This window comes from Sorex fumeus, unplaced genomic scaffold (assembly GCF_029834395.1).
Source record: "Sorex fumeus unplaced genomic scaffold, SorFum_2.1 ptg000030l, whole genome shotgun sequence".
In the NCBI taxonomy this organism is placed as follows: Eukaryota; Metazoa; Chordata; class Mammalia; order Eulipotyphla; family Soricidae; genus Sorex; species Sorex fumeus.
In genome coordinates, this window is record NW_026606087.1 from 16,054,433 (window position 1) to 16,069,692 (window position 15,260).

A 15,260-nucleotide genomic window follows, 5' to 3' on the forward strand; every position below is an offset into this window, starting at 1 on the left:
ATACAAAATAAATTATTTAGGACCTGCTATTGAGGTAGGCTTGGGTGATGGGGGGTGGGGAGGAGGTGGAATTCGAAATAATGGTGGTGAGAAGGTGTAATGGTGGTGGAATTGGTGTTAGAATATTGAATGTAATAATTATGAACAACTTTATAAACTAAATATAAACTTTTTTAGACTATAGACCAAACATGATTGTCACCCATTGCCTCTTTTGCAAACCACAACACCCAACAAGAGAGAGAGAACAAAAGGGAATGCCCTGCCACAGAGGCAGTGTGGATTGGGGGTCTGGGGGGTGGGAGGGATACTGGGATCCGTGGTGGTGGGAAATGGGGACTGGTGGAGGGATGGGTATTTGATCATTGTATAATTGAAACCCAAGCACAAAAATTTGTAAGTCTACAACTGTACCTCATGATAAAAATAATAAAAATTTTAAAAAATTTAAAAAATAAACTTTTTGTAAAAAAAATAAACACTATTTTCAAACTTTGCTTTAGAGTTTTTGGGACTCTTATGGGGTTGGCTAATTAAAGGCATATAGGAAGTCATCAATGCCCTCACCAATGTAATGACACTCGTGCTATTTAACATCACTGTTGAGATACAATTCACATATCTCATAGTACACAAGTCCGGACGGAGTCTGTAACATATTCACAGAGGTGCATAACCATCACCATAAGATGAACACACTTTCATCAGCCTGATGCAGATCTGAGCTGCACTAACCACAAAAATGGACAGTTATGAACTCTATCAGTTTCAGTTTCTTTATGAGTTATATGGAAAAAACAAATCACTATCCCACAGGCTTTCTTGTTAAGATTACGTGAGAGAGTGCATATAAAAGCACTCGACAGATTAAAGCAGTGGCAGTAATACTGCTACTACAACCTAGCCTTTCAGCATAGCTTTCCACATTCTCTGTGGGGTTTTCCCTTTTTTTCCTTTCCTGCATATTTTCCTCTAGATCTTTTCAGTCATTTAAACTATAGTGATTTTACCTTCACACATATTCTATATATGATTCACAGCACAGGAAGCAGGAATAGGAAAAAAAAGTTACGTAAAAGAGCAAACATACATGACTTATCCAGACATGTCTGGAGCCCAAAGCCCTAGATAGATTTCTCTACTGTCTCAGCTTCTATCCTAGCCAGAAACTCAAATGTTCAAAGCAGCCCTGTCACCCTACCATTAACCAACTGACTCTATACTCTCATTCTTCCCTAGGATAACAATTAAAGGGGCACATACAATGATAAGATATGATTTTCTCTCAAATTCAAAATTCAAAAATATTTAACTTATTTTTGTCTTTATGTGTGAAGCATTGCACCAAGCATAGTGGCAGAAATGGTGATGAATAAGATCTGGTTCCTGGGTCAGAGTGATAATACGGGAGGGGGGGGGGGATTTTCCTTGCACACGAGCAACTGGGGTTGGATCCCAGGCATCCCATATGGTCCTCCAACCACCACTGGAGTAATTCCTGAGTGCAGAGCCAGGACTAACCCCTGAACATCACCAGGTGTGACCCAAAAAGAAAAAAAAAAGAAAAGAAAAGAAAAGAAAAGAAAAGAAAAGAAAAGAAAAGAAAGGAAAGAAAGAAAGGAAAGAAAAGAGAAAGACCTGGTTCCTGCTCACTCCACACAATCTAGTAAGACATACATGATGGACCCGGCTTGACCCGACTAATTCCGACTAATTACAACTACAGTAGAGCAGCAGGCCCAAAGAAAGATCCCTGACTATGTGTCTTGAGAATAATCATTTCCTATTACAAGGCAACAAGCAAGATTTCTTGGGGGGTAGAGGGGGAGGACAACAACATTTAATCTAGGCCAGCAGCTCTCAAGCAGGACCAATATATCCCCCAAGCCAAGTGACAATTGACAACAAATATTTTGTGATCACAACCGGGGGTGGAGGTTTGCTACTGGAGTTCGGTGTTTAAAGGCCAAGGATGCTGCTAAACATCCCACATGCTATAACAACAAACTATCTGACCCCTGTTGATGAAATCATATAGTATAGGTCATTTTGACGAAATCACATAGTTTATCGTTTTTAAAACTAGTTTCTGTGACTGTCTTTGAGATTCTTCTGTGTTATATACATCAACGACTCATTCCTTTTTTGTTATTAAGTAGTTTTCTCAATTTCTTTATCCATTCACACACTGAAGTAAGTCTGGCTTGTGTCCTCTTTTTGGAGATTATAAGTAACGTTGCTATAAACCTATATAAACTGTGAACAAGTTTTAGTAGAATATAAATTTTTCACTTATCTAGAGCAGTAAATACCTAAAAATAGAACTGCTAGGACTGGCAGTAAGTTTGTTTAACTTTATAAAAAACTCTGTAAGAAAGAGTTTTAGTGGTTCTTCTACATCACTAGATAGTAATTTGTTTTGTTCATTTTTTAAAAAATTATAGCCATTCTTACATATGTTGTTGTGATATTTATTTGTGCTTTCAATTTGAAATTCCCTAATGGCTAATGATATTGGGTACCTTTTCATATGTTTTTCTGCCATCTATATTTCTTCTCTAGCAAAGAATTAAAATATTTTCTCTTTTTAAAATTTACTTATTTTCTATTGTTGATTTTAAATTATTTGTATTGAGAACTTTTTTTTATTAGTTTTGGATTTTGGTTTTTGGGCCATACCCAAAAATGCTTAGTGGTTACCCCTAGCTCTGCACTAAAGAATTATTTCTGGCAGGGCTCAGGGGACCATATGGAATCCCAGGGACTGAACCCAGGACAGCGGTGTACAAGGCAAGCATCTTACCCATTGTACTATCTCTACAGCCCCCAATGGACTGAAGATTTTTAACAGCACTTTTCTCACAAAGTCTCCAATGGAGACGTTACTGGGTCCGCTCGAGCAAATCGACGAACAACGGGAGGGCCTTCACCTTTTACCTTTACCTTTCTCACTCAATCCAAACGTCAACTTTGCAGAGAAGAAATCATTAGCCACTAATTTACTCTGAGGAAACCAATGGGTAAGTCACTAGACTACTATTATCTGATCACAATTCTGCCCAATTTAAGTTTACATGTCACTTAATGTACATATGACATGCAGACCCTTAAGTGCAAACTCTACAAAAGCAAGGATCTTATCTGTTTTGTTCACTATGGAAAACATAGTTCTTCAACATATGTGACATATAACTGGTGTTCAATGGAGCGATAGCATAGCAGGTAGGGCATTTGCCTTGCACGCAGCCAACATGGCCGACCCAAGTTTGATTCCTCTGCCCCTTTCAGAGAGCCCGGCCAGCTACCAAGAATATCTCACCCGCACAGCAAAGCCTGGCAAGCTACACGTGACGTATTCGATATGCCAAACACAGTAACAAGTCTCACAATGTTACTGGGCCCGCTCGAGCAAATCGATGAACAATGGGAGGACAATGACAGTGACACAGAACTGGTGTTCAATAACAATTTGTTTAGTGGCTGAATAAGTGCCCTTTGTTTTCCATACAGGTTCCAGAGAAGAACATAACGCTTTCTCCAAGTGATGGTACCATCCCACTGAAATGAATCTCTTGCCTATGAGCTGATTCCCCTCCAGAGATCCAAAATAAACACTTAAGTCACAAATTCCCACACTGCAAGCTGATAGCACCCCTTCTTGATAGTTTTCAAGAAGGTCACTATCATCAATAGTCCCAGCTTGCTCATCTGGAGAGCTCACAATCTACAGCCTTTGCTATTCAGGTCAAAAGCAAGTAAAGATGACATCTAATCACCCAAACTGTCCCATATCCAAATGATTATTTTTTAAAAAGTCTGTCAAATTTCAGTGTACTTTAACTGTAATTTCATAGCTCTCCACAGAGTAGAAAGGACAATTAGGATTGAGAACAAGGGTTGGAGAACTCAACAGGCTAGAACACATGTCTTGCATGTAAGAGCCCTGATTTGATCTCTAGAACCTCATGGTCCACTGGGCACTGCTAGGAGTAATCCCCTAGCCTTGAGTGAGATGTACCCCCTAAGCACTGCTGGATGAGGAAGGAAGAAAGGAAGGAGTAGACAAAAGGTCTTTTCTACTCTGGGAGCAGGTCTCCTGCCACAGCCCCTCATTCCCTGAATAGGTCTGCCTGCACGAAATTGATACCCACCACTCCCAGATCAGGAGCACCTTCCAGCTGCTAAGCAGATCACTGTCTGTTGTGGTGCTGAAACAACCAGAGACTCTAACAGAGGAGAGCCTCAGACACTTGGCAGCCACGGACTTCACTATTATGAGCCACAGCTTCCAAAACCAGCACCATTTCTAGGGACAGCAACACCTCAGCCAAGTTCATTGGGACTGGAGCAGCCACAATAGGGGTGGCTGGCTCTGAAGCTGGAATTGAGACCGTGTTTGGAAGCCTCATCATTGGCTATGCCAGCAACCCTGCTCTGAAGCAACAACTCTTCTTCTATGCCATTTGGGGCTTTTGGCCTCTCCGAGGCCATGAGGCTCCTATACCGGGTATGGCCTTCCTCATCCTCCACAGCATGAGAAGGAGCAGACCATCTCTCATAGCTATTTCTACCATGCCTCCTCTGCCCTGTACATTCCCTTCCTGAACTTTCACAGACAGTCTGGAGGAAATGGCTGGCTCAGGGTTTGACAGAGAGAAGACAAATACTGTATTATTAAGATTTTTTTAATGGAAAAAAGAAATGAGACTCAATCGAAGTAGGAAAATTATAAGAAGGAATCCCAACAATTCATTAAGGAATTTAATCAATGGGAAAATAACACAAGAGGCCCTGATAACATACTTTGAAGGATTCAAAGACAATTAACACTCTGGGGCCAATGATGGAGCATATGCATAACACGCTTGAGGCTTTGGATTCAACTTCAAGCCAAACAACTGCTCTATCACAAAGCAACAACCAATACCTGAGGTCCTGGTTTGACATCTAGCATCACAAAACAACACAACACACACATACACACACACACATGCACACATATACACAAACTACTAACTCTAGGGTTATAGCTCTATTATCTGAAAACTTAGTAATACTAAACAGAATCAATGAGGCCTTAGTAGAATATCCCTTCACACTATACTATGTCTCTTGTATAATTAGCAATACTTTCAAATGGGTCATAACAGCGAGAGGGGCTGATAGTTCAGGAGTTAAGGCATTTCATGCAGTCGACCCTGGTTCCACCAAAGCACCAGTCAGATTCTTCATCACAGAGCCAGGGTTGCCAGATGTGACCCAAATTCAGTCCCCTACTCCCCCAAAATACCACAGGTCCTAGATGCCCTGCACAACCAGTTATAATGGCATCACAGTTTCCATTATTCCTTTTTTTTTCCTTTTGGGGCAACACCCAAAAGTACTCTGGGGTTACTCCTAACTCTGTGCTCAGGAATTATTTCTGGGGGTGCTCAGGGAGACAGTGCAGAATACCAGGAATTGAACCCAGGCTAGCTGCATGCAAGGCAAGATCCCAAGGCCCTGTACTATTGCTGCAACCCCAATTATACAATATTCTAATCCCTGAGCTGTCCATCCAATTTTCGAGTTCAACCCTGAACTCCAAAGTTATCTCATATGTGTTTAGACTGACAAGAAAACATACTTTGCTACCATTACTTTCTCTTTCAGAGACAGTAGCTTGTGACTGATCATGCAAACCCAGAGTAGCTAACCTCTCCAAACACCAGAGGCCTGAGATTTCTGGGAGTGCAGCTGAAATCAAAGCAAAGGCAGAAGCTGTGCTGAAAAAGAACAGCTCACCACTGGTGCAGAGAAGAGTAGGGTGACAGCTTTTGTGTTATTTTAGAACAGTTTGTGCTGATGAGCTTTTTGTTGTGGTAACATTCCTCTAAAAAGAACATTTTTTTCCTCCCCTTATTAACAAAGCAATTCGGCAGAAAGTTTAAAAAAGGGAGGAGCAGATGACAAAGATATCCAGGAATTTGTGGATCTTGGATCCTTTCACCTCCTTAACTGGTGTGCCATCCATCTCTCCTCCCATGACCTGGCCTGGGAAAGCGGCCTCATTCATCACGAGAAACGTGGCTCTATTCTTAGCATTGATAAAATTTTGGTCTTTTGATGCTTTTAGATGTGACCAAAAGTTCAGATACTTCCATCATGGATTTTTTCATTTTGCGCCAAAACCTGGTGTTCAAGGGGCCCAGAGGTCACTCTTAGGGATTCTCTGTCAACTGCACCAGTGGTACGGTACCACGGCCAGCCCAGTAGTGTTCAGAGGTGTCCAGAGCTATGTTCAGTGATTCTCATCTTACACGTGCCCTTTCTCCTGACTCCTGTATTATCTCCATACTCTCCACCCACATCATGGTTTTTCCCCCCTCTAGTTCTGAGGCTAGAACCCAGAGCTTCACATACACGAAGCATGTGCTTGACCCATGAATCACATTCCCAGCCTCATCACGATTGTTGTCCTTGCCCAAGAATCCAAAATTCTCAGGTTCAACAAATATCTTGGCCTGGGCACCACATTCTTTTTTAGGTTTTGTCCTAATCTTAACACATTCTGTCTAACCAAACCTATTTTCTCTATTATTGCTGCTTTATCTGTTTGGTTATTTTATTTTATTATTTATTTATTTATTTATTATGGTGGTGCCAAGGATCAAACCCAGGGCGTCAAATATATAATATAAGTGCTTTACCACTAAGCTCCATACCTGTCCTGTCTAACCAAACCAAACTATCATGCTTCTTACTGTCTATACAATTTTGTTCACACTGGTTCCCTACTTCTCAGGCTCCTCCACCCTTTCCACTCTATCCAAATTTTACTTTTCCTCCAAAAGTCTATTTTTCTCCTCGTATAAATTCCTCAGACATTATGCAGTTCAGTCTAATATAGGGATTCCCTGCCAACCAATCACTGGAGAGCTATAATCTACTTTCCTTTTTTCACTATCGAAGAGCTCACTATCTACATATAAGTTAAATCCCAGTCTATGATGAGATGGCACTATTAGGCAATTCATTATTCTAGGGGGAAAAAAATGTTTGTATTTTACTGTGCCTACACTGACCCTGGTTCTGCCCTTAAAGAAACAATACAGCAGAATTCAACAGCATGGGTTTTGAAATCAAATCTGTGCTCAAATTCATCATGTCCTTGAATAAAACACTCAAGTTTTCCAAGGCCCAGTCCTTGATAATAACACAAACTTCATAAGGTTATGATAAGAGTATGCAGACAGCCAGAGAGATAGAACAAAGGTTAAGGTCTACCACGCTATGACAGGGCTATGATAACAGTTCGAATTCTGGCACCAAATATGTTCCCGCAAGTGTGGCCTCTGAGCACAGACCCAGGCATGGTCCCTGATCATAGTCAGAAGTGGTTGTGTGGCCACCCCACCTCCCACTCCAAATAAAAAAGAGTATGCATACTCAGGGAAAACTCAGGAGTAGAGTACTAGCCTTACTGGTATAAAACCTACCCCACTTTGACATACATCAGTATGACAACAAAGTGTTTCTGAGCACTGCAACTAAAGTATGCAAGCACAACCAAAGTACGTACACATCACAATCAAGTGTGTGATTTTCCTGGCAAGCACCACAACCAAGTGTACAAGCACCAAAATGAACTGTGTGTGACTCCTGGTTATCACAACAAAACTAAACAACAGGATGGGGGTGATGGGGAGGAGAGCGGAGAGGAGGGGAGGGGAGGGGAGGGGAGGGGAGGGGAGGGGAGGGGAGGGGAGGGGAGGGGAGGGGAGGGGAGGGGAGGGGAGGGGAGGGGAGAGGAGAGGAGAGGAGAGGAGAGGAGAGGAGAGGAGAGGAGAGGAGAGGAGAGGAGAGGAGAGGAGAGGAGAGGAGAGGAGAGGGAAAAATAAGCCACTATGCAGAGTTTAACAAGAACTCAAAAAATAACCAGTTCTGCAATTTCATAATCACTGTCATTATTTAAGTCTCATTCATCAATTTTATAATATGTCTGAAGAAAGAAATTTTATTATCTGAGTTTGCTTTTCTGGGTTAATTTCTTCACTAGACTATAAATCACATGAGGAAAAATGTATCTGTTTTATTTTCTGCCAGTCTCCATGTCTAGAGCACTGCCTAGCATTATATAAGACACTTATAAATATCAAGTGCATTGAATTCTCTCCACTACCCAGTTTCATACTCATCTCTCAGAGAAACCACTGTTACAAACACTTCTGGTAACACAAGAACAAGAACTGAACTTAAAACTTAATGGTGAGCTAAACAGAAGGAAAGAGAAACCTAGCTTACCTCCTCCCTGATGACACATACTATAATGGTCATTAACAGGGCTAAATAACTGTGCAAAAAAATTGCTCACATGGGGCTTTTTGGGGAATCCAGGGACTGAAACCTGGTAGTGCACAAACTACTCCCAGCTCTGTGTTTAGGGGATCATACAGTACCAGAGATCAAACCCAAGTCTCCTCCAGGAAAAACATGCAAACCAGCTCACTGATCAACTAAGTTTAAAATCAACTGAAGGGGCTGGGAACACAGTAGAGTTGTTAAGGTGCTTGCTTTAGCCAGCCAACTCCAGAATGGTTTCCACACCACATACGGTCCCTGAGTACTGCCAGGAATAATCCCTGAGCAGACAGGCAGAAATAAGACCTACGGCACTGTAAGTTGCCCCCTCCACAATAAATTAATTAAAATCATTCAATATTTTCACACATAATAACTTTGTGTATTGGGCACTATGTAATTAGAGCTATAATTATACCCCAAAGTGAAATAATATCAGCTTTTTCCATCTAAATATTCCTCTCTAAGGGCTAGAGAGATAGTATTGTGGATAAGGCATGCATCTGACCTAGATTTGGTCCCTTGCACCTCATATGGTCCCCCAAGCCCACCAGGAGTGATCCTTGAGCACAGAGCAAGGAGTAAATGCTGATCATAGCTGGGTGTGGCCCCAAAACAAAATGAAGATGCCTCTTCATCACTCAAATAGCTCCTAGTGACTACAGCCAGGAATTCTGGAGGATCTTTCTTTTGGGGATAGGAGACATATGCAGCAATGTTCAGGGGTGACTCCTGACTCTGCTCTCCAGGATATGGGATTCCAGGGATCGAACTTGGCTTGGCAGAGGTGCAAGGCAAACATCCTCCCCACTACTGCTCCAGCCAAAAAGAGAATCTTGCTAAGAACATTTATTTCTTCATCCTAAGTAAAAGTATAAGCTTCCAAAAGGCAAAAGGCCTCTCTCCCTCGTATCAACACAGGACTGAACATAAACTACAGACCCATGCCCTCTGTCTATATAGCAGAATTACAAAACTAATTGGAGGAAACTATAGCCACCAACCTCAGGGCTCCCTCTCACTCCGAAACAGCACAGCTTAGTCAGTGTTGAGCGAGAGCTGATAGGTAGGTGGGCACCGGGCCAGGCACAGACACAGACACACATAAAGCCTACACTCTGACAGGCTGGCTCCGGGAGAACTGTTCTGTTGAAAATCACCTCCCCAGACAGAGATGGCTTCCTGGAGAACAAGCCAATATTGAGGACATCTCTCCACAGGAAACAAGCTTGTCAAGACAGCTCTAGGGGGCTATTCACAGAGGAAGAGAAGCATGGCCAGGTAGAAGAGCTCACCTCATCACTTTCTTCCACATCCACATCACCATTGGCATCATCATCCATTAGCTTGTGGATACTGCGGACTGCATCAAAGCTGAGCTTCTCATCCTCGCTGTGGCACAGAGGCTTGTCAATCCGGCAAAACTCTGTACAGGAAAAGTAGGAAACAGCATTACTTGGGCCTGCCCCTAGTCATTACTCCCACCTGTCCTTAGCAGCACCCATCTCCTCATGAAGTCAGTTAACTGGTTGTTCAGATAGAAAAAAAGGGGGTTTCATCTAGTCCTTAATAATATCTTCCAGAATGTTCTGAGCTACCCCATTCAGAAACATTGCTTTACCATCTTAATAGTTCCCTGGCAGGAAAGTCAAGCATAAGACTAGGAATATATAGGGATCTAGACAAAGAATATGAATAGGTAGCTTCAAAGAAAAGAGGCAAATGAGAAAACATACAAATAGCCAATAAAAAGAAAATTTTAACCTCATAGTAATCAAAGGGGCTAGAACAATAGCACAGTGGTAGGGCATTTGCCTTGTGCAAGGTCAGCCTGGCCGAGCCGGGTTCGATTTCTCCGCCCCTCTCAGAGAGTCCGGCAAGATACTGAGAGTATCTCGCCCTCATAGCAAAGCCTGGCAAGCTACCTGTGACGTATTCGATATGCCAAATACAGTAACAATAAAGTCTCACAATGGAGATGTTACTGGGCCCACTCGAGCAAATCGATGAACAACGGGAGGACAGTGCAGTGCTACATATCAAAAGGATATATTTGATATAATAGCTAGGGAGATGGGGAGTGCAGTTTCCTCTGCTCATGATCATACAACCATGCATCAGTTAAACCAGTCATCCTAGCTCTTCCTTGACACCTAACCCTTGGTTATAAACTCTGAAAACTTTTAGCTTGACCAATGTAAGTATTAGAAACAGTCTGGAATGCAGTCTTAGTTCTGCTACGTGATGTGACTCTTGGGAGGTTACTTCCTTCCCCTAGACCTCAAGTTCACTTTTTGAAAAGCAATCTTTTTTTTTTTTTTTTTTTGTCTCTGGGCCACACTCCATGCGCCCAGAGGCTACACCCAGCTCATTGCATGGGTTCATTTCCGGCCCTGAAAGAGCAACGACAGGGACAGGCGTGGTGATCCCTGGGCACCACCAGTATTACCCCACCCCCACCTCAACAAAACAAAACAGAGATGATGGTTGTGAGATGGTTGTGAGGTCTTCTATTTTTCTGCCTTTTTTAAAATTTTTTTTATGTAGTGGGAAAGAATGGGGCAGTCACACCCAGCATGCTTGGGGGCTTATTCCTGGTTCTTTGCTCAGGAGTTACTTCTGGGAGTGCTCGGGGGACCAGATGTGGTGCAGGAGATTGGAAAGGGGTAGACCACATCTAAGGCAAGCGCTTGGTCTCCTGTACTATCTTTGCAGTCCTGTGAAGCCTTATAGAAGGCCCTAATCAAAATCCTGATATATTCTATATAACACGTAATCTACTGCTCAGAGACTGTGATGGTGACAGGACAGAACATTACCTCTCATTATATGTCAATTACTCAAATCCTTTACTTAAACATGAGCAGCGTGGCAATGTCCACGATATTCAAGACTTAAGTGCCCAAATGTGATGCAGTAAAAAACATGCTAAATACTGAACCTCACCAATGTGAAGTGATGCAACCACACATCAAGAGCCACACCCAGGTGTGCTGACACCCAGGCCAGCACCTCGCATGTAGTTCCACCAAGCTTGTTTACTCTGGCCTCTGGAAGTCACAGGTGGCAATATTGGTGAAACACCGTGAAGACATGGTTTTATAAAATAAAAACAGGTGAGCAGTGTGTATACAAAGTGTCTCCAGGTGATTCGTACCAGGAATTTTGCTCCATGGCTTGGAGGCCAGCCACACATGCTATGGGGAAAGGGAGCTCAGATAGAGAAGGGAGCACCAAATAAAGGGTGTTGGGAGGATCCTCCCAGGATGGGAGAAGCATGCTGAAAGTAGACTAGAGACCAAACATGATTGCCACTCAATGCCTCTTTTGCAAACCACAACACCCAAAAGGAGAGAGAGAACAAAAGGGAATGCCCTACCACAGAGGCAGGGTGGGGTGGGGGATTGGGGGTGGGAGGGATACTGGGACCCATGGTGGTGGGCACTGGTGGAGGGATGGGTATTTGATCATTGTATAATTGAAACCCAAGCACAAAAACTTGTAAGTCTACAACTGTACCTCGTGGTGTTTCACTAATAAAAATTAATGTTTTTTAAAAAAATGTGGTCAAATAGCAAAAAAAAAAAAAAAAGTGTCTCCAGGTAACCTATGATCCACACGTAAATGGAGATCAATGCCTAAAATCTAAAAGAATGTTTTTGTTTTGTTTTGTTTTGTTTTAGGGTCACGCCCAGCTGTGCTCAGGGCTTACTCTTGGCCCTGTGCTCAGAGATCACTCCCAGGGGTGCTCAGGGGACCATATGTGGTACCAGGGATCAAACCCAGGTTGGTCACATGTTAGGCAGGACCTGCTGTACTATCTCTCTAACCCCTTCCCAAAAAGATTATTTTGAAGGATTATAAACTTAGTTTACCAAGCTCTGAGAACTAGGGACACCAAGCTTGCAACCACTAATCTGAGGTCAGCCAGCCTCTTTCCCAAGGGCCTGCCACCGGTCCAAAAAATGTGGACTTCAAACACCAGGCTGTGGTTTGTAACCTGATCAGACAGACAGGTGACCTTTATTGCTGGCATCATCTGTCATAGAGAAGGATTAAGGGGATGGAAGATAAAGGAGTATTAAAATCTTAATGTCCCACATGGCCATAGAATCCTATCCAGAAAAACCATGTCAGCCAAAATTCACAAATAATTTCTTCAACCAAGCCCTTCTTAAGCTATCTCTTTCTTCTGTGATTTTTCCCCTTTTCTTTCCTGCCAATTTTGCAAGTTTTCACAGAGCTATCTGAAGTATATTAGAAAAATAAACCATTTAGCAACACATTATTATTGCCATGAAAGAGTCCTAGAATTGAGTCAGAACATGTATGTGAATGATCAGCGGTAGGGCGTTTGCCTTACAAGCGGCCAACATGGCCAAACCGAGTTCGATTCCTCCGCCCCTCTCGGAGAGCCCAGCAAGCTACTGAGAGTATCTCGCCCACAGGGCAGAGCCTGGCAAGCTACCTGTGACGTATTCGATATGCCAAACACATTAACAACATGTCTCATGCTGGAGACGTTACTGGGCCCACTCGAGCAAATCGATGAAAAACAGGAGGGCCGTGACCATGACCATGATGTATGTGAAAACTCAAGTCTCAGGCCAGAGTGACAGTACAGCAAGTAGGGTGCTTGCCTTGAATGTAACCAAAGTGGGCTCAATTCCAGGCATCCCATATGGTCCCCTGAGCTCACAAAGAGTGATCCCTGACCACAGAGCCAGGAGTAAGTCCTGAATACCTCTGGGTATGGCCACAAACAAAAACAATCAAAACAAAAAAACTTCAGGTCTCATTGATTATAACGAAATATTAAACAATGTAACTTTTTTTTGTTTTTTTTGGGGGGGTCACACCTGGTGATCCTCGGGGGTTACTCCTGGCTCTGCACTCAGGAATTACTCCTGGCGGTGCTCGGGGGACCATATGGGATGCTGGGAATCGAACCCGGGTCAGCCGCATGCAAAGCAAACGCCCTACCCACTGTCCTATTGCTCCAGCCCCACAATTTAACTTTTTTGAGCCTCCAATAATTTATTTGAAAAAAATGAGTACAGTTTTTTTTCATTGAATTGACTTTTTGTAAGAATTACATAAAAGAACTTCAGCACAGAATCCCCATAACGCTGACATCAATACATTTGTGGTTTTCTTCATTCCTCCCAGAGAAGTAAACAGTTCTCATCTTCTACTAACTTGAACCACTTTTGCTGTCAGTCTATGAAGAATTAAATACAGGAGGTACAGTCCAATCAAACTGATCAGTCAGATGTTCCAGGTAACTTGGCAAGTGATTCTGAAAATAGCCTGTACTCCCACATTTATGTGTCTATCACTGGTAACATTTGTCACAATGTGTGGCAGTTACTGTTTAATTTGTCTTCTTCATCAAGTGTGATTGCCCTACCTGCTTGGGACCATATCCCCAGCAGCAAGCAAAAACCTCAGTAAACGACTTTTAAATGACTAACCAAATGTCAATTTATAACTACAGAATGCCTCTAAACAGAAAAAGAAGAAATCTAGTTAGAGAGGAGAAAGGTAAGGCTGATGAACTTTCTCATCTCAGGAAACATAAAATCCCAAAAATGTTTTTATATTTACTATATTAGAAATTTAAATACTAATATTACAATTAATACATCTGTAATATGTATTGTTTTAATACATGTGTAATAAAACATTAAACCTCAGGTGTTAATATAAAAACATACTTTATTTTAAAATAATTATTTTTCTCATCAGGGATTTAGTTGAGTGGCATAACATATATATCTCAGGCTTGAAACCCTAACTTCAATCCTTAGCACCAAAAAAAATTTTTTTTCCCAATAGCCCATCAAAAACTGGGGAGAAAAGATGATTAGAAACTTCCATGAAGAAAACACACAGATGGTCAATAATCATACAAAACAGTATTCATTATCACTCAGTGCCAGGGAAACACACAAATCAAAATGACAATGAGGTTATCAATTCATGGCAGTGAGCATGGGATAAATTAAAAGAGAGAGAGAGAGAGAGGGAGAGAGAGAGAGAGAGAGAGAGAGAGAGAGAGAGACCCTCATTCACTGCTGGTGGGAATGTGACCTGATACAGAGTCTATTGCAAACAATAGAGACATTTCTCTAAAAAAGAAAGAATGGGATTCCCATTTAACTCAGATATCCCACTTCCAGGTAGGTATCTACACCCAAAACAGAAACATTAATTTGAAAAGATATTGAATGAACCTATGTCCACTGCAGCTCTTAATGCAATCACCAGGATATAGAAGCAACCAAAAAGTCCATCAACAGAATAATGAGTAAAGAAGTTGCTACATATATACAATGGCTTTCTATGCAACCATTAAATCACACAGCAACTTGGATGAGATCGTAGGGCATCACGCTGAGTGAAATAAGCCAGAGGCAAAAGGAAAGATACGGAATAAACTCACTTGTCTGTGGTATGTAGAGAAACAACCCAGAGGTATGGACAATATCAATCAACAATTAACCTTGGATACTGGAATATAGACCTAACAGAGCCAGGTCTAGGGTGAGGAGAGGAGGGAAGGAAAACAAATAGGTTGACTAGAAGTACCACGGGAACATAAACCAAGGAATTCAAGTACAAAAGTGGTGAGAAGGGAGGTAACAATACACACTGAAATCAGCACACGCTAAACAATACACACTAAAACTGTCAATAAACAAATAATGGGGGGAGAGGAGGGAAGGGAGGAACACTGGACTGGAGGTGACACAGAAATAAGAGAGGGAGGACTGGTCCATGGGTGGAAGCTTGCCACAAGTTGAGGAACAGGATGCGGGTGGAGAAGGGCAATTACAATAGAGAAACGACCACCATGACAATGACAGTTGGAAATGATCGCTCTGGACAAGAACTGAGCGCCGAAAGTAGGTAAAGGG

The 15,260-nt window shown here is 42.2% G+C and overlaps 1 protein-coding gene across 3 annotated transcripts in view; it reads right to left on the reverse strand.

Annotated features, from left to right (window-relative positions):
* STIM1 (stromal interaction molecule 1) overlaps positions 1-15,260 on the reverse strand; it is a 203,816-nt gene that overhangs the window by 85,312 nt on the left and 103,244 nt on the right. For all 3 annotated transcript variants that reach the window (XM_056116075.1, XM_056116077.1, XM_056116076.1), the window contains exon 2: positions 9,636-9,766. In XM_056116075.1, the coding sequence (XP_055972050.1) occupies positions 9,636-9,766 (131 nt within the window). The remainder of the gene's footprint in view (positions 1-9,635; positions 9,767-15,260) is intronic.